This window comes from Tiliqua scincoides, chromosome 15, assembly GCF_035046505.1.
Source record: "Tiliqua scincoides isolate rTilSci1 chromosome 15, rTilSci1.hap2, whole genome shotgun sequence".
In the NCBI taxonomy this organism is placed as follows: Eukaryota; Metazoa; Chordata; class Lepidosauria; order Squamata; family Scincidae; genus Tiliqua; species Tiliqua scincoides.
The window spans coordinates 688,915-707,773 of record NC_089835.1 but is presented as its reverse complement, the minus strand read 5'-3'; the positions used below and the strand labels follow the sequence as shown (position 1 = coordinate 707,773).

Here is an 18,859-nt window from a genome sequence, read left to right as displayed (position 1 = left end):
CCCCTCCCCTGCTGCTCCAGGCAAGACCCTTTCCCTCAAACAGGCCCAGGCTGGCAGAGTGGCTGCCTCACACTCCTTCCCGACCTCCACCACAGGCGCCCCAGGAGGACTGCCTGGCTCCTGCTTCCCCCCCTCCTCTCCAAGGCAGGGCAGTGGAGCTCTGCGGCACTGGAGGCGCGGAGGGTCTTTGCCAGCTGGAGGAAGCCCCAGGGCTGCCTCTGTCTGCTGCCTGGGGCTCCCCGGGGCACTGGTGGGCCGCCGAGATGCAGGAAGCGGGACCAGCTGGGCCTGGCCTGGCCTGGCGAGGCTCTCAGGCTCCCAGAGCCCCCTTTCCTGGGAGTGTCCCCTGACGCCAGTGGGCCTCGGTGGGGTCGCTGGAGGGGGCGGAGCGCTCAGGCTGGCAGGGAGCCTCAGCGGGAGGGGCCGCTTGCCCGCCCCGCCCCGCCCCGCCCCGCCCCTCCAGCGACGCCACCGGGCCTGGTCCGAGCAGACCTGCCCCGCAGGCTCTGGACAGGAGGACACCAACATCCGGGCCCTTCGGCCACCCGGCGCGCGTCACGTGACGGGGCCAGGAAGCGGCCCGCTGGCCCCGGAAGTGGATGGCGGCGCTGCCGGAAGAGAAGGCCCCGCGCCGAGCGCCGAGCGCCAAGATGGCGGAGGTGGTGAGTGGGGGCGCCGAGAGGGGAGGGGGCGGTAGGGGGCGCGCGGCCCGCCCGGCTCCGACGCGCTGCGCTTCTCTCTCCCGCAGGAGGAGGTCACCGAGGGCTGCCGCCTGCCCGTCCTGCGCCGCAACCAGGAGAACGAGGACGAGTGGCGTGAGTGGGGTGGGGCCTGGGTTCAGGGACTGGGGGCGGGGCGTATGCAAAGAGTGGGCGGGGCCGGCATTTCAGGAAAGGGTATTGGAGCTGGAGAAGAGGGAGTGGGCGGGGCGTATGCAAATAGAGGGCGGGGCCAGCATCTCAGGGGAGGGTTGAAGGGCTGGAGTGGAGGGAGTGGGCAGTGCTTATGCAAATGGTGGGCGGGGCCAGCACATCAGAAAAGGAGCCTGTTGGTTCGAGGAACTGGTGGAGAGGGGGTGGGCGGGGCTTATGTAAATAGTGGGCAGGGCCAATTTTTCTGGAAAGGTTTGAGGGGCCAGAGAACAGGAGGTGGGCGGGGCATGTGCAAACAGTGGGCGTGGCCTGGACCATGGGAGTTGGGCGGGGCCAAGTGATAGAGGGTGGGGCCAAGGGAGGAGGTGGCTTGAACAGTGGCAGCCTGCACTGAGTCAGTGGCAGGAAGGGCTGTGGAGGGCCAGGGGAGCCCTTGCAGGGGTCAGGGACAGGGCGGTGGTCCACGGGGCTGGAGGGAGGTGACCCAGCAGGTGGGGCTCACTGGGGGTCCTGGGGGGGCACGGCAGGACAGCAGCCCGGGGTGGTGGTGCTGCCTCTGCTTCTGGGGTGAGCGTGGGGAGGCAGAGCACGCGCAGTGCTTGCACACCTCCCATGGCAGCGGCGCTTTTCAAAGGACTCCGGCGGGAGGCTGTGCCTCTCCTGCCTGCCCACCCACCGCACGCCCCTGGTGAGCAGAGACCAGCAGCACCTTGCTCCATTTTCAGGAGGTGGAGGGGCCTGCTAGGTCTCCGTGTCCCACCCTGGCCCTGCAGGCAGCCTGGCACTGCAGCACCCCTTAGAGACGTCTGCAGTCTGTCTGCAGTCACAGAGTGAGAGTCTCCTGCCTTTCGAGGCAGACTCTCCCACCGCTGGACAGTTGGCAGCATCAGGACGTTGAATCAGAACCGCCCATGTTCTTCTTTAAACCCGTTTGTCTGGGTCTCCAAAGCAACCAAGAAAAAATCTCCTTCCTTGTGACAGCCCTGTAGAGCAGGGGTTCTCAAACATTTAGCACTGGGACCCACTTTTTAGACTGTCAGGACCCACCGGGAGTGATGTCGTGGCCAGAAGTGACATCATCAAGCAGGACAATTTTTAACAATCCTAGACTTTAGTTCTACCTATGCTTACCCAGGCGTAAGTCCGATTTGCTATGATTGTTAAAAGCATATACATAGTAGTCTGTTAAAAGTATAGTCCAAATGCTGTCATATACGACGGTAGCATCAAGTCTCTCAGCCTCACCTACCTCACAGGGTTGTTGTGAGGAGAAAAGGAGGAGGACAGCCATGTGCACAGCCCTGAGCTCTTTGGAGGAAGGGAGGTATAAAAATGTGATAGCTAAATAAATAATATATTACAAAATATTGAAATGAATGGGGACCCACCTGAAATGGCCTCACGACGCACCTATCAAAGTCCTGACCTGCAGTTTGAGAAACACTGTGTAGAGAGCTTAGCTATCTCTCTTCTCCAGATTAATCACACCGGTTCCTTCAGCCTGCTTGCATGGGGCATGGTCTCCAGCCCCCTCACCATCCTAGTCTGGACCCACTCCACTTTGTCAACCCTCTTAAACCCCAGAGCCCAGAACTGGACATGATCTTCCAGGCAGGGCCTGTCTGAAGCAGAATACAGCAGTCCTATCACTCTCAGTTTCTTGACGCTATACTTCTGTGGATTCTGACTTTGAGAATCACAGCTGCCTGCTTTGCTGCCATGTCACACTGCCAGCTCATCCTTAGGATATTTGCAAGCCCCTTGGGATATTTTTCACCCCACAGAAAGTGTCATTCATGATGCCAGGTAAATAGCCCCAATCATATCCTCATTGTCTTCCAGGATGCCCCTGTATTTAGTGATTTTTGCAGCAGTCTTTGTGGGAGATGGATTTTGGTGTCAGAAATGCTCTGCCTGAAGATGTCCTGCCACCGGGAGAGTGACTGCTAGCTGTGCAAATTCAGGGCTAGATGAGGCCACTTTTCTGGTGGTTTCTACTACAGATTAGACCCAGAAATAAAAGTACCCTTGGTTGCCTTGAGTTCCAACTCAGTTAGATTGGTTTTGGCCCATGCAGGTTGACAATCCCATGTTATACGGAGAACTCAGGTTGAGAAGAAAGCTCATCCCCTGAGCAGAGTGTCAGACCACATTGTAGAAAGCACCTGACCCACCACTGCAACTGCTCCACTACAGGGATCCCAATAAGAGTGTCCATTGTGGGCCCTTTGAAGTCTAGGATGCTTCACAGAGCCCTTAGAGGGAACTTGGAGTTGTGCAGACAGAACGATCCCCCCGGTGTAGGCATTCTAGACAAACCCGTTCTTTCCCCCTTTCCTCAGCATTGGCCGAAATCCTCAGCGTTAAGGACATCAGCGGGCGGAAACTCTTCTACGTTCACTACATTGACTGTAAGTAGACGAGTTGGGGGCTGGAGCCGTCGGGAAAGGGTTCCTAATGAGGGCATGTTTGGGGGGCTCTTCCAAGTGAGGGCTTGGTCTTAGGAAGACAAAACACCTGGAGAGGAGGGGAGGAAGGTGGGTTTTAGATCTGTTCTTCAGTAAGGTGGTGGGCCCCCAGAGATTTCCCATGAAGCCTGCACACCTCAAGCTCACAGTAGCGACCGGCGTCTTAGGCAGCGCGCATGCTTGTTGTGGCAAAGAAGAGTGCCAGTGCGGAAATTACTCCTGGTTTCCTGCTGCGCATCAAGGGCACTCTGCAGACACATCAGAATCAGGGTTCCTCCTTGATGAGCTCCTGTGATAACGATGGTCCAAGGTGAGGGTGGGGCTGAGGAGTGGTATTTTCCCCCAGCCCCGTAACTCAGCGGTTATAGGGAGAGGACACTGCCCCTCTCCACTAAGGGCACTGGCAGAGCTGATCCGAGCAACTTGCTCTGGTGAGAGCTGGAGAAGCTCTTGTGCGCCTGTATCGCTCACCAGGCTCATTTAAGGGGATGCGGAGGAGGAAGACGGACCCCTGGGAACCTGGAGAAGCTCCAGCTGAGGAAGCTGATCTGGAGGTGCCAATGAGCCCCCCTCCCTCTCGTACTGGGGACTAGGTTGGAGTCCTCACATTCAGAAACAGGACCCCACCCTTCCCGTGTTGGGGGAAGTTTTCACTGAATACCAGGGCCAGTCAAAATGGGTGGCTTCCTGATTCTGGCTCTTTTTCACATTTTGTTTCCTTGCAATTAAATAGGAATTATGATGGTGAAGACTTGAAAACTGATACTGAGTGCATGAGAAGGTGTGGGGGTGGATGGGAAGGGAGCAAGTGAGGGGCTGGGTGGGTCCCAGGGTGGAGCTGGCATGGGCTGCCTGCAAAACAGTGAAGCTGTGACAGGTTTCCTGGTGTGATCTTTGCATGCCTCCTTAAGATGGAGGGAACAAGTGATGCTCTGTCTGAACCATGCAGTTAACAAGCGTCTGGATGAATGGGTGACCCACGACCGGCTGGACCTGAAGAAGATCCAGTTCCCCAAAAAGGAGGCCAAGACCCCCACCAAAAATGGGCTGCCAGGTTCTCGACCCAGCTCTCCAGACCGTGACTTGGTATGCTGAACGGTGGGCTTGGGGGGAGGGAGGGCCACCCGGGAAGGGCGCTGTGCAGTGGGTGGCTGTCAGGGAAGAGAGGGTCTTGTAGCAGCAGCGTTGGGGTTGGGTGTCCCGCTCCCCAGGCCATCAGAGACGACAACCACTTGTGTGTCACGAGAACTGGGCTGTCAGAAGTGTTGGCGGGTTGCTTGGGGTCTCGGCCCCTCTCGCCTCGCTGCCCGACCTGCAGTGTGTGGGCAGCGCTGCCCCTTCCCCACGTGTTGGTAACGCCCGTCTTCCTCCCCACTCAGAGGAAGACCTTGGATCTGTCTCTACAACCAGCCTCCACTCCATCCAGCGGTAAAACCCTGCCCATCCCGGTGCAGATAACCCTCCGTTTTAACCTACCTAAAGAGAGGGAGGCCGTCCCCGGCTCGCCCGACCAACCCCTCTCCTCCAGCTCCTGCGTCCAGCCAAACCATCGCTCAACGGTACGAACCGGCGCTCGGCCGCCCTGGCTCGCTCCTTTTGTGTCTTGTCTACCCGGCAGGTTCGCAACAGGCCGCACCAGCTGGGCGGGGTTGGGCCAGGTCTGGGCTTGCAAGGGAGGCCTCCGGGGGAGCCCTGGGGCACGGTGGCCTTCACCTCGAGGGCACTCATTTTCCCTTCCACGCCAAGGCTGTGCAGGTGGCCCCGCAGAACAGCAGTGCATCCCAGAGTGGGCAGAGGCAGCCTTTCCGTTCTTGAAGGGGAGCTTGGGAGTCACCATGTGTGGTGCAGGTTAAACAGCGGGTGTGACTTGGGGTCCGAGATCTGTGAGGGACCTCGGAGTCCCGGTTGGTGTACACGGCGTAGGTGATTGCTTCGTGCTGCCTCCCTGAGAGGGCACTGATCCACTCTGGTTTGAAACAGGACCACAGCCATGGCCTTTTGCCAGGATTCCCGGGAACTGTCCTTTCTGGCATGTGCAGCGCTCTTGAGTTAAACGCCCTTTCCAGAATGGCCAGTCTCCGGGTTCTTTTGTCAAGAGCCACGACTGTCAAGCAAATTTGGAACTGATTCCCCTTTGCCACGTAGACCTGTCCTGAGATGCATTTCTGCAAGAGGGCCATGGAGTCATTCAGTGAGATGTTTGGCAGGAGGCCTCTGCCCACAGGCTTTAGACCCTGCTACCCCTCCATTTCCAAGAAAGGGGGCTAGGAATTTCTATCACTTTCGCTCCCAAAGGGTTCCCTTTAACCGTGCTCTTCCCTGCCTCCCCCCAACCCCAGTGGTAGCTGGGTTCCTGCACGGCCAGCCCCCAGCACAGATTGTGTCTTGCCATGACACATGGCCCTGTTCTTGGCAAGGTCATGATGTAAGTGGGGATTCTGGGATGGGGGTTGGGGTTGGGGAGGGGATAAACAGCCCAAAAGAGCTTGTTCATCTTGATGTCTTTCAGAAACGGAAGGTGGAAGTGGTTTCTCCGGCGACCCCCATCCCTGCTCCGACTGAAACAACACAGGCGTCAGTGTTCCCCCAGGTAAGCCAAAGAACACAGATGTTCCTCTGTGACTTGAGCTGGGGAAGGAATAGTCTGAGCCAGGAGGGAGGGAGGGAGGGAGGAACTCCCTTTTGGACAACCATTACGGGTCTTCAAGTTCCCAGGAGGCAGGAAGGGCTTCTGCAGCAGACCTGAGAGAGAGCTGGTGGAACACCAGCTTGTGTGTTGGCAGCCAAGGCCTCTTTTTGATTCGGAGCGGCATGGCTTTGGCTGCAGTTCCTAGAAGTGAACGAGCAGGTGGAGGGGTGTGAGCAGGCATGGCATGGAACAGTGCAGAGTCATGCCTCAGTGACATTCTCCTTGGGGAGGACCATGGAGATGGACCAGTCGTGATCTTGAAAACACTTGGTGCGGCCTGGGTGGAAGACATTTTCTGCTGAGTCTAGCGTAGTGTTGTCGAGCACTGACTGCCAACACCCCCATTCAGGCAGAGGGGTCTTTCCCAGTCCTGCCTGGAGATGCTCCCCAAAGTGTACTGATTAATGGGCAGCAGGGTTGGACTAGATGGGCCTCCAAGGCACCTTCCAGTTCTAGTCCAGCTCTGCATAAACGTGCAGACACAGGATGTTCCCTGAGAGGGAGCTGGACCCCAGAGCCCCCCTAACCCGGCGTCATCAGTTCTTTTGCGTTGGCATCTTCGCTCAAGACGATTCTGGGACTCCCCTCCCACTTCTAGTGTAACTTCAGCTGGAGCTCTAGAAGGACCAAGATGGGAAGTCTGCAGGGAAAGGTGGGTCCGTTCCAACCCTAGGCCTTTATGAGCCACAAGAGGCCCTTGTCAGCCAAGTACCTCTGCAGTGGGCGTTTCCCAACGTCACACCTTCCTTTCCCTGCTGATTTTAACAGAATGGCTCTGCACGGCGAGCGGTGGCTGCCCAGCCTGGCAGGAAGAGGAAGTCCAACTGCCTTGGCACGGATGAGGTAGGTGCTGGGGATTGGAGTGGGGGGGGGGCATCATCTGGGAAGAAGGGCTCTTTCCTCATTTATCCCAGACATTCCTTGGCTTCTCGCGGGCAGGACTCCCAGGACAGCTCGGATGGCATCCCCTCAGCCCCGCGCATGACGGGCAGCCTGGTGTCAGACCGCAGCCACGACGACATCATCACGCGCATGAAGAACATCGAGTGCATTGAACTTGGCCGACACCGCCTGAAGCCCTGGTACTTCTCGCCCTACCCGCAGGAGCTCACCACCCTCCCTGTGCTCTACCTCTGCGAGTTCTGCCTGAAGTACGTCAAGAGCCTGAAATGCCTCCAGAGGCACCTGGTGTGTACCGCTCCCAACACCCTCTTGCATGCCTAGGGGTAGGGAGAGAATCTCATGGAGCACGTCCTTTCCAGGACTCGTAGAGTCTTTCAGCGTGTATTTCCTTACGATATCGCAAAGCACAGAGGGCCTCGCAAAACAGAAAGTGTTTAAGTTGATCTGTGAAAATTGTCAACCGGGGGCCATTCAGATCTCCTCAGGGAGGATGTGCCCCATTCCTGGTGCCTGCCAGCTAGATCTCTGCCATTGGTGGGGCAGATCTCCAAGGCCAGGCAGGCCGGGATGGGGGCAGACGGCCTTTCACTTCAAGTCGTCCCCTGATTGGTTGGGCTCGGAAGGCCAAGACCAGCCATTTGAATTGGGTCCGCAACCAAGCTGGAAGCAAGTGCGGTTGGCGCAAGGATGAGTGTTTGGTGCTGCTGATTCCTTGCCCTGCCAGTAGTCTGGTCATGTCACTGGTGCTCATTTATTGAAAGGGTCAGCATCCTGCCTTTCTTTGCTACCACAAGCCCACCATAGCTGCCAAAATGAGAAGCGTATTTAAAATAACAGCAGTACAAATGGACACAGTCTTCCCCAGGGTGAAAGCTCTCTTCCTTGGCTTGACTGGCTTATGCCTCTTCATGCTGGTGTTGGAGGACATGGGAGGTTCTCTTGTCCAGTCTGCTCCCCGAGCCCTCCCATATGGTCCTGCCGCTCTATGCTGCTTCTCTGCTCTCTGTAGAAGGCTTGAGCATTCCACAGGGCTCACAACATCTTCAGTAAACAGAACCAGAAGCCTTAATCCTTGGGCTGATGGGCTAGGTCTTCCCCTTGTTCAGATGTTGGCACTTTGGCCCAGCCTGTGATAGTTGAAGACTCCATATATAGTGGGTTGCTGTTCCCTTCCTGTCCGAGCCACTGCATCTTGCACAAAAAAATGAATGCATTGATGGGCAAAATGGACATTGGCATAGTCAGGCCTGCTGCCTCCTGAGTCACTTGTTTTTGGGTGAAGAATCAGAGGACTCAGCCCGTCACTCTTCCCTTTGCAGACAAAGTGTGACCTGAGGCATCCACCAGGGAATGAAATCTACCGCAAGGGGACCATCTCCTTCTTCGAGATCGATGGGCGGAAGAACAAGGCAAGAGAGGGCGCTGCTTGGGGTGGTGTGGAGGGTCCTTGAGGTTCCATAGTGTGGGGGCACAGGCTGAGGGGGACACTGCTGGGAATGAGAGAACCCCCAGCTGCTCATCTGCTTGCGGACACGTGAAACTGCCCCATGCTCAGATCGTAAGAAGAGTTGCACTGGATTGTGCTCAGCCAAGCACCTCTGTGAAGCCCAGAAGAAGCAACTGTGAAGGCAGTACTCTCCTCTTGCCATTAAACCCGCCCTGCCCCCCCAAAACATGTGGGTTTTGGAGGTAAATTTTCCCTGAACTTGGATGCCTCTGTCATGACAAGTGGCCGTTGATAGGTGTGTTCTCTGGGAATGGACCCAATACCCTTTTGGAGTTAATTCGGCTAGTGGCCGTCATAGCTTTGTGTGGCGGTGAATTTTGTGTGCTGTGCAAAGAGGGGCTTTTCTCTGTCCTGAATCTCCCACCATTCATGGGGTGGGTTCTGGTTCTTGTTTTGAGAGAGAAACTCATTATATCCACTTGCTCCACACTGCCGCGTCTCGTGTCACTCTCAGCCGCCTTTTTCTCTGACCGCCTGGAGATGCTGCAGAGGGATGGAGCCTGGGGCCTTCTGTGAGCAGAACAGGGGCCCTGCATTCCCCCCTGCCCCATTCTGTAAATTTTTTAGCTCTTTAACAGCCTTTTGGAGATGTGGTGATCATCACTACTACACCCAGCCCAGCAGTAGGGGTCCTTCAGGCACTCGGGTGGAGAGAAGCCTTTTCCATCACCCGAATCTTTTAACTGGGAGATGCTGGGAATGGATTCATAGTCTTTGGCATATAAAACAAATGCTTTGTGGCTGAACTGTGGTCCTGAACACACACTAAAGCAGAAAGTAGAAAGTGTTCACCAAACACTTAGGCGGAGGGAAAACATGGAGCATCTTCCCTACTGCCAAGAGGGGGGAACATTTGCATTGAATGGTGTCTGCTTGACGGTCAGTCTGCAGCTGACTGTATGGCTGTATGGCTCAAGCCCTGAAGTTCTGTGCAATGCAGACCATGCCCCTGACTGTCTCTCGCAGGCAGGACAGAAGTTCCCAGCGGGAGGTGGATTGTCTTCTGTTCTCGGTTGTGAACGATTTTTCAAGCCGCAGTTCCTTTCCCTCCATGCCCCCCTTCAGATTTCTTTTCCTTTGCAGTCTAGAGACGACAGAACAGGGAAGAAAGCAGGGGATTTTGTTGTGAAAGTGCTGGGAGTGATTTGCTGCTGGAGGAGGGAGCATTGATGGCGGAAGGGACTTCCAGGGTTGTTGGGGACTCTCTTCCCCTAGGGGGAGAATTAATGTCGCATCAGGTGCAGGTGCGTCTCTCCAGAGTCTCCAGGCCTGACCTCTCATCCTGGCTGCTGTTCCAAATGTAAGGCCGGAACCTTGGAACAAAACGGTGGCAGTTCATTTCTGAATCCTGACCCATCCGCTGGAGACCCCCTTTCTGTCCTGAGAGAGAACTGATTGCCCCAGCCTTGGGTCCAAAGCCGCCTGGGGCTCTTTCCTGCAGGCCAGCCTTGCTCCTCTGGCCAGTCCCCTCCCACAGGGCTGTGCTCACCACATTCCGCGCTTCCTTCCTTCCCCTGCAGAGTTACTCCCAGAACCTCTGCCTGCTGGCCAAGTGCTTCCTGGACCACAAGACCCTCTACTACGACACAGACCCCTTCCTCTTCTACGTCATGACCGAGTATGACAGCAAGGGCTTCCACATCGTTGGCTACTTCTCCAAGGTGAGCCCTCAAGAAGGGGCCATTCTTCTTGATTGCCTCAGGCCCCCCCCCAGCTCGGCATTGTGGGTACTGACTGGAAGTGGCTCCCCTGCACGCTCTTGGTGATTGGACCTGAGCCCTTTTGCGGGCCTAGTAGGTGCTCTGCCACTGAGCTGCAGCTCTTTCAGCCCTTTCAACCATAAGAACCAGAAACTTCGGGGGGTTCTATAAAGCAGGGCTCTCCAGATTCTGGCCCACAGGCCTGATCCGGTGCCCAGCTTAAGCCCTCTGCCACTTGAACAGCACTTGCCATTCTGCAGGGGAGCCTCCGTAAAGCCCCTGCGTGCACCCCCACTCTTCGCGCCGGCCAGCCGCCTCTGGATTCTGGTGCCCCAGCAGGCTTTTGCACCCGCATTTCCGTGCACACACAGCTGGCCAGTGTGAAGACTGGTGGCATATGGAGGGGCTTTGTGGAGGCCCTCTGGCGAGAATGGTAACTGCTGTCCCTGCTGGGGATGCCTTTCCCAGTGCACAGCGGTCTCCACTTTGAAGAGGCTGCTTTAAAGGAACAAAACACAGGATCCTGCATTGCGTACGAAACTTGGGTCTGTGAAATGGGTGCTTCCCTGGCTCTGAGCACCTCTGAGCAGCCTCTGGGCAAGAGGAGATGGGAGGGGGGCTCTGGAACCTATAGCGGGAGCTGACCAGGGCTGTACCACAGAGACTAGGGCTGTGACATTAGCCCGCTCCTTGTTTCACCTCTCTGCGCGCAGGAGAAGGAATCCACAGAAGACTACAATGTCGCCTGTATCCTGACGCTGCCCCCTTACCAGAGACGGGGCTACGGCAAACTGCTGATTGAGTTTAGTAAGTAGAATCCCTCCTGGTGCGCCCAGCACAGAGCTTTGCAAAATCAGATTTTTACAGCCCTTTCAGTATCTTGGCACTGCCTCCTGATTGTACGTGACACTCCTAAGAGACCATCTTGCTCTCCTTTGAGCTCAGAGCACACCTATGAGCCCCCAGTCCCACACTGCCCACACACCTCCCCTGGGTGCCTGCCCTGCTGCATGACACCTCCAGTCATTCTCCCTTTGCTAGGGTGTGCCTAGCTGCTAAGAAATGGGTCTGATGTTCAGCTATATCTCTTCCTTGGCCTGGCATCCCCAGTTCCACTGGGTCTCTGCTTCTGGAGACCCTCCCTTCTCCCCCACACACTTCCCTTTTTGAACACTGGCTGCCACTGGTTCCTTTCGAGCCTGGTTTTAGACCAAGGTTGAGCGGCTGGGCCTGAGGGATCACACTGGGGTCTGGAAATTAAGACAGAGGTCACAATGCCTCCTCCTAGTTGTCAGAACTGTGAACGTGCTGGAATCCCTAGCATGTATGCACTGCTGAAACAGAGACGCCTGTGTTGGCTCGGTCATGTCGTGAGAATGGGCGATGGCCGGATCCCAAAGGATCTCCTCTATGGAGAACTTGTGCAGGGAAAGCGCCCTACAGGTGGACCACAGCTGTGATACAAGGACATCTGCAAGAGGGATCTGAAGGCCTTAGGAGTGGACCTCAACAAGTGGTAAGCCCTGGCCTCTGAGCGGCCCGCTTGGAGGCAGGCTGTGCAGCATGGCCTTTTCCAGTTTGAAGAGACACTTGGCCAACAGGCTGAGGCAAAGAGGCGAAGAAGGAAGGCCCGTAACCAGGGAGACAGACCAGGGACAGACTGCACTTGCTCCCGGTGTGGAAGGGATTGTCACTCCCGAATCGGCCTTTCCAGCCACACTAGACGCTGTTCCAGAATCACCATTCAGAGCGCGATACCAGAGTCTTTCGAGACTGAAGGTTGCCAACATGATGATGATTCTAGCTCTGCCAAAACAGAGTTTACTTTCATTCTCTCTTGAACACACGATATTCACTGTCCGGTTTTCTTGTCTTTGTTAAATACTCAGTTTTGGAGTAGTTCTGGAGAGAAAAGTTTCTCTTCCTTTCCCTCCCTTACTTACGGTCAGTTGCTGCTCTCAGACGTGATACACACTTGCACGTGCTCAGTTCTGCTGTGCTGGGGTTGATCAGCGTGCCCCTTGCATGCCCTTGTGCTGACTTTGGGAATGAGGCTGCAACGACTGGGGTGAAGAAGAGATGGCCAGCCGTAGGCAGGGGCGCAGGTTGGAAGCTCTTGTGGGCCACTCTTTCTTTTGGGCGTTACATTGTCCACTTCTGTTCCAGTTTAGTTTAGATGCTTGGGGGGTGTGTGTGGAATGTTCCCTTTCCTGGCCAAGTCTCTGCTTGCTTCTCTTTCACGCCCACCCACCAGGCCCAGTGAAGTAACCAATCAGTGCTCTGACCTTTTCTCAGTCATCCTGTTCTTCCTGCTGAAACGCTAAACGCTCAAAGCTCTGCCTGTCTCTTCCCTCAAGGCTATGAGCTCTCAAAGGTAGAAGGAAAGACGGGCACTCCAGAAAAGCCCCTCTCGGACTTGGGGCTCCTGTCGTATCGCAGCTACTGGTCCCAGACCATCCTTGAGATCCTCATGAACCTGAAGTCGGAGACTGGGGAGCGCCCACAGATCACCATCAAGTGAGTGCTGGCTAGAGGGGAGGGGCAGGAGGCATCACGTGTGGAATTGGGGAGAGATGGGGGTGGAGTGCCTCGTTTCACTGCTCGGACGTCTGAGCATGTCCCCACCCCAGTGCATGCTGGGACGGCCACCCTGGCTTCGCTTCCCCATCCTTGCTTGTGCTCCAGCCTCTGCCGTTGCTTCTTCCAGCGAGATCAGTGAAATCACGAGCATCAAGAAGGAGGATGTCATCTCCACCCTGCAGTACCTCAACCTCATCAACTACTACAAGGTAGTGGAGCCACCTGCCCAGTGCTGTTCCCGGACTCTGTTCAAGCCACGCTGCCCAGAGGGGCACAAGCTGTTTTAAGGGATGGGAGGGAAGCTGCACCAAGTCCCACTGCGTGGATGTAAATCTCGAGCTGCCAGTGGCGACTGTGCCAGTGCTGATGGCCTTTGGAGCCAGGCTAGTGCCAAGACCACAACTCCCCTCCACTTGCTGAGGCCTTCGAAAGGAGACCTGTCTCCCATGGCCGTCGGAAGTGCTTTGGTGGGAATGCTGGACAGGGCCCCTGCATTGCAGAGACTGTTGGCTTCCTCCCCCTGAAGCTCACCTGTTGGCTTTTCTCTTGTTACACCCCCTCCCCACTCCTTTCTGAGATAGATTCAACTTTCACCTGACTTTTATGCTACTTGAGATTTGAGTCTGGGGCTGCTGCTTGTTTGATTCTCTCTCCTGTAGTTTCACTGTTTTGTTATATACCAGAAGGGCTCCTCTGGGGATGGAAAGGAAATCATAATGCATATAATTAAATATCTCTGCCCCTGTAAGCACTAGACACGTAAAACACCAGAAGTAGTAAGAGCCGAACTGTGTGTTGCAGCAGACCCTGCCCCACTGAATGCACTCTTAGGGCACAATCCTAACCCCTTATGTCAGTGCTTTCCAGCCAATGGGACGTGTGCTGCATCCTGCAGTTGGGTGTCACTCACAGAGGCCTCCTCAAAGTAAGAGAATGTTTGTTCCCTTATCTCATTGCCCTTAGGTCAGTGCTGGAAAGCACTGACATAAGGGGTTAGGATTACGCCCTTAAGCTCACAAAGCAGTGAGTTCAACTGCCCTAAGTTCTGCATTGGCTGGAGGCTTTGCAAGGCCATGGGTGGTGGCTGAGAGGACACAAGTGGCGCTTCTTGGTAGTGATTTTGCAGTGACCGATGTAAAGGCGCAATATCAGAGTGGTTTGGCTCATATCTAGGTGGCTTTTGTCTGACTTTGGCATCACTTTGCCCAACTATAGTGATGGGACTTCTGGGGGAAAGGCAAGTAAAATGGAGAGTATTTTCACACATTTTTAAATGCAGCAAAAAATGGTTTGTGGTAATCCTCTTCAGCGAAGGTGTAGGTAGATAGCTGGAACTGCTGGTGGCTTGTAGTTCCCTGGGGCATGCTGCTTAAATGGAGCTGGAGAACTTGGTCAAGGAAAAGAGGAGACAGTTGGGACTTGTGGGTCTGCTCTTGATGGTGTATCAAAATCTGGAGCAGAAAGCTCAATCCCCCTAGCAGCTTCTCAGGTGGAAAGAACTGAGCTCTCTTGGTCTCTGTCCCCAGGGCCAGTACATCCTGACGCTCTCGGAGGACATTGTGGACGGCCACGAGCGGGCCATGCTGAAACGGCTGCTGCGCATCGACTCCAAATGCCTGCACTTCACCCCCAAGGACTGGAGCAAGAGGGGAAAGTGGTGAGGGGCAGGATCCAACCACTTGACTGAAGAATGGGCGCTTGCTGGCCCCCCACCCCTCTTTGTATTGTGGGCCGTTGGGGGCCAAACACTCCTATAGGGACACTTTCTGCCAGGGCTCTGAAGCAGGCAGCAATGCTGGACACAGACCTACGCCCTGGACTGCCTGTCTGTACATAGGACTCTGGAGAAGGGGTGCCCCTTCCTGTCATCATCGCTCAGTGGTGTTTTCATAGAACTGAAGCCTGACCCCAGCGCTGAAAAGTTGACCAGGGCTTGCGTTTCCACAGCACTCAGCTGCTGGCGGGGGCAGCCAAGGAGAAGCTGCTACTGCTGTGTCCCCTTTCAAGGCCTGACTGCATCACAGCTGCTGCTTGAACTGTTCCAAGGGCTGGCTCCAACAGTCGAGGGTGGGAGCGGCTTATCAGTGCTGTCTCTCCACTTGCTGCTTGCTGTGGGCAAGGCGTGGCCAGGAGGAGAGAACCTGTACAGCCGAACAGGGAGTAGGAGATTGGCTGCCAGGACCCCACCTGACTCCCGTGACCGGAATAAATTAAAGATGTTTTTAGACTGGATACACTTCCCTTTGGTGGCTATTTTTTGTTTTGCTTACCAGATTCAAATCTGGCCAAGGCAAGAGGAAGGAGAAGGGTGAAAACACACCACATACATACATAACCCCCTCCTCAAAGCCACGCAGGTAGGCAGAGCAGGAACTTGTAAACAAGCCACATAATTCTGGCTAGGGCCACAACTGAAGCCCTTTCAATTGGAGGCAGCGTGGCTTAAGAACCGCCACATGAAATAAGGGCCCTGACACAGTAAGAACAAAGGAAGGACACACACACACACACACACACACACACACACACACACACACACTATCAATTTGGAAGGAACAAGGCAGATAGGTCTTATGTTTATCTTGGCTTTAGTGGGGCTAGTGCAGCACTAACAGATCTCTGCAGAGGAAAGTGAGGAGAGTTCCTCTGGCCCCAGAAAGTCCAACATCAAGCCAGAGTTCAGGGTCCTTTCAGGCATCCAGGATGCTGAAGTTGCCGCTGCTGCCAGGCGCATCTCATTCCTCCTCGGCCACAGGAGCATGAATCTAAAAGAGAGACAACAATTTAGCCTGGACCATGCTCCACAGTCACATTCCCAGCTGTGGGGTGCACACAGAAAGTGGTGCCAGTTATCAGGCTGGACTGAGGAGAAGAAGCTACAGAACGAAACTGCTAACTGATGGAAGTCAAGGCAAGGACAGTTCCAGATCGGTTTCTAGTCCATGCTGATTAAACCTTTTTTCCACTCAACTTCTACCGTCTAGGTTTGTGTTTATTTCCAAGAAGCTTTTTCTGCCACTGATTATGGGCAGATGTGGGGGCAAGCATCAAAAAGTGAACTCCAGGCAGTTCCAAGGACTAAAATATGTTTTTTGGGGGGGGGGATCCTCCCCCTCAGTGCAAGCCTGTCAGGGTTTACTCAGAAGTAAAGCTCTCCTGGTTTCAGCAGGGCTTGCTCTCCAGCACACTTAAGAGAGTCTGACCCTGCCATGTGTCGAAGATGGGGTGGAGATTATTCCTGCAGGCAAAGGAGGGCCAAGGGCTGCTTTTCGAGTAAGTGCAGTGGTGCCCTGCATTTCCCAGCTGGCTATTTTTTGCCCGCAAAAAGGTCCAGAATGAGATGTGGCTGGACAAACCAAAAGAGGAGCAAGTCAAGAAGGGTGTGGGGGCAATTGGGAGGGGGGGGGAGAGAGAGAAACAGCCAGAGCCTAGTGACCAGACTCAGAACTCCTGGAGAAACAGGCTGTGTGGCACCACCATACAGTAAGCCCGGGGCTCCTAGGACAGTGCAGACAAGATGTCCAAATGACCTGCCCCTAACATGGCCACAGGGAACTGCCTTTGCTGCAGAACTCGGAACAAGGAGATGGACTCTACCACCCTGTGCAGGTGACTTTAAACACAGTGGCAGAGTCCCTGCACTCCATGCAGAAGGTCTGAGACTGGATCTCAGCTGCTGTTGCTCCTGTTTACTGATGCCTGCCTTTGCTCTTCACTGTGTATTCAGCACAAATGCAGGGCCAAAAAGCCTTCCTTGCAGCCTGGCCTGCAGTGACTTTTATTGTCGCCAAGAGGGCAGGACGCTGATTTTGCCATAGGACTGTTTCTCAAGCAGTGGAACAGGTACCACCGGTGTTACTTGAAGCTGTGCCTGGCAGTACTCGAAGGACCCCTGGACATCAGCCACCTAGCAGGGAGACCAGCAACGTCATGCGACAAACAGCAGTGGAAGGCTTAGTGCTGCTAAATAATTATAATTTCATTCCACTGAAATCCATTATTCACCCCATCTAGTGGCTGAGTGTGGTATAGTGTCTACACCAATGCATTCTGGGACAGCAATGGAGAAGCAAGAAACCTGCAAGTGGGTCTTTAAGGCTACTTTTCCACTGATTTGATATCCACTCTTTTTTTTAATCCACTGGGGGTTCCAGAAGAGAACCCCCATGGAAAATGAGGCACGACCTATACTTTGTCATAAACAACAATTCAAGAAGAGAATTGTTCAATTCTTCTGCATTGGGGAAGCAATAAGGAGAAGAATGAGCAAGACAGGGAAGTGCTACAGGAGGGGAGAGCCCATGGGAGCACTGAAGGCAGGGGTCAAAGCAACCCTACCACAGTCACTGGTGGGATCCACTCCTGAGCCCCCAGACTCATAGTTTGACTATTGTCCAAACTATGGAGGACTGGATCACCAAGGAAAACAGTGGTGGCAGAACCATGAACCATGAACCAAACAGTGGTGGCAGAACCAAGGTTCGCTCACAGCCTGCTACTTGGTCCTGCACACCTGCTGAAGACCTCTGGGCAGGTCCACCTTGCAAGGCAGTTGCGAGGATAAAATGGGATCAGAACAGCCCAGCCTCCCTGGGTTCCTTCGCCAGTGGTAACATACCCCCTCGGCAATCTTGGGCCAACCAAACGCCATGATGACTTCAGCGTTGCTGTCTGGCGCCCGCTCCAGGTTCCACACGGTCAGCGACTCAAAAGTAGACTTCACCTGCAACTTCTGCTCCTGGGAAAAGAAAAAAGGGCAGTCAGCGGGCAGAGAGAATCGACCCCCCACCCAATCCACCACTCGCCCCAGCCCAGAAACTTGCCTCTGACTCCAGGAAGGGGGCTGGGTCCTCTTCCACAACCAGCCCCACGTACCCCTCAGGGAGAAGGACTTGTTTCCCCTTCAGACTCCGGCCACGGAAGGACACGGCAGGCTCTGCAGGGAGAACAGGCCACGCGCAAGAGTTTGAAAGGTGCCACCCAAAACAGGGACCCCCCACCCTTGCGTGTGTCTGTATGATCTCTGGTGTGTCCCCTTCTTATCAGTTCAAGGCATCCCTGCAGTCGAGGTGCGCTTGGCAAACCCTGGCTGTTGCAGTGACTGTCACAACCTGGATTCCTGTTAAAACATATTTGGCCACTTTAGCATCTTGGTGTTTCTAACACACAGCACTCTCTGCCCACTTTCTGCTCTGATTGGGTGCCTTGAGGAGAGGGACGGGGGTCTCCTTCCTTGCACTTTAGCCTCACCTGTGGGCTTCACCTGTTCTTTGAGACCTGCAGTGCTCTCCTGCACTGCATGTGTGGTCAGCATGTGCCTCTGTGCCCCCCAGCAGGGCTGGATTCTGAGCGGTTTGGGCTGGGCTGGAGGCTCTTGCGGACTGGATCCGGCCCCCCCCCCGCCCACCCAAAGGACCAGCTGCGTCAACGCATGCGAAGGGGCGCCCATGCAACTGTGCAGCAAACTGCGGAGCTGAGAGCGCGGCCCTATGGAGGGCGGGGACCAGGGGCTGCAGGAGGGTTTTGCGGACCAGGAAGGCCCCAGGTTCAAATCTCCTCTGAGCTGTTGCGTTCTCTCTCTCGGCTGAGCCCACCTCGCAGGGGTGTTGTGCTGATACAACGGCGAGGGGGGGCACACACAGTCCTGGGCCCTGGAGGAACAGAGCCACGCGGGGGGGGGGTAAATGCCCCCAGGCGCGGCCCCCTGCCTGGTGCACGTGGGGCGGCCCCCGCCCGCCCGGTACTCACCGGCCTGCCCGCGGAGGGCGGGCGCGAAGAAGCGCTGGACGGGCGCGGCGCCGTCGTGCTCCACCGAGCAGGGCAGGAGGTGCAGCCGCGCCCGGGGCGCCCCCGGCAGGGAGTCCAGCGCCAGCCGCCGCCGAGCAGCCTCCGCGCAGCCCGCCATCCCGCGGCTCCTCCTGCTGCGGGCGCCTCCGCCCTTCCTCCTCCTCCCCCTCGCGGGCAGGCGGCCCCGATCCGGAGCCCAGCCAGCTCCCGGACACGCTTTCCTGGGAGCAAGCCCCACTGATTGCAATGGGGCTTCCTTCTGAGTAGACCCGCCTGGGCTTGGCCAAGAAGGCTGCCATCCTGCCCACGCTTTCCTGGGAGCAAGCCCCACTGATTGCAATGGGGCTTCCTTC

General features: G+C 55.8%; 2 protein-coding genes across 3 annotated transcripts; one reads left to right on the top strand and one right to left on the bottom strand.

Annotated features, from left to right (window-relative positions):
* Positions 1-584: 584 nt before the first annotated feature.
* On the top strand, positions 585-15,689 carry KAT5 (lysine acetyltransferase 5). 2 transcript variants are annotated; one of them, XM_066610247.1, is made up of 14 exons: positions 585-662; positions 749-815; positions 3,215-3,283; positions 4,290-4,426; positions 4,720-4,899; positions 5,850-5,930; positions 6,798-6,872; positions 6,969-7,217; positions 8,252-8,341; positions 9,960-10,100; positions 10,853-10,946; positions 12,497-12,656; positions 12,847-12,928; positions 14,246-15,689. In XM_066610247.1, the coding sequence occupies exons 1-14, from the start codon at positions 600-602 to the stop codon at positions 14,378-14,380; spliced, it is 1,623 nt and encodes a 540-aa protein (XP_066466344.1). In that variant the 5' UTR covers positions 585-599; the 3' UTR covers positions 14,381-15,689. The 2 variants fall into 2 exon arrangements, with proteins under 2 accessions (XP_066466344.1, XP_066466345.1); XM_066610248.1 differs by lacking the exon at positions 4,720-4,899.
* On the bottom strand, positions 15,289-18,635 carry RNASEH2C (ribonuclease H2 subunit C). Its single transcript, XM_066610249.1, has 4 exons — positions 18,468-18,635; positions 17,543-17,655; positions 17,338-17,457; positions 15,289-15,484 (listed from the first exon to the last, which is right to left on the bottom strand). The coding sequence occupies exons 1-4, from the start codon at positions 18,622-18,624 to the stop codon at positions 15,455-15,457; spliced, it is 420 nt and encodes a 139-aa protein (XP_066466346.1). The 5' UTR covers positions 18,625-18,635; the 3' UTR covers positions 15,289-15,454.
* Between the last annotated feature and the right edge of the window lie 224 nt (positions 18,636-18,859).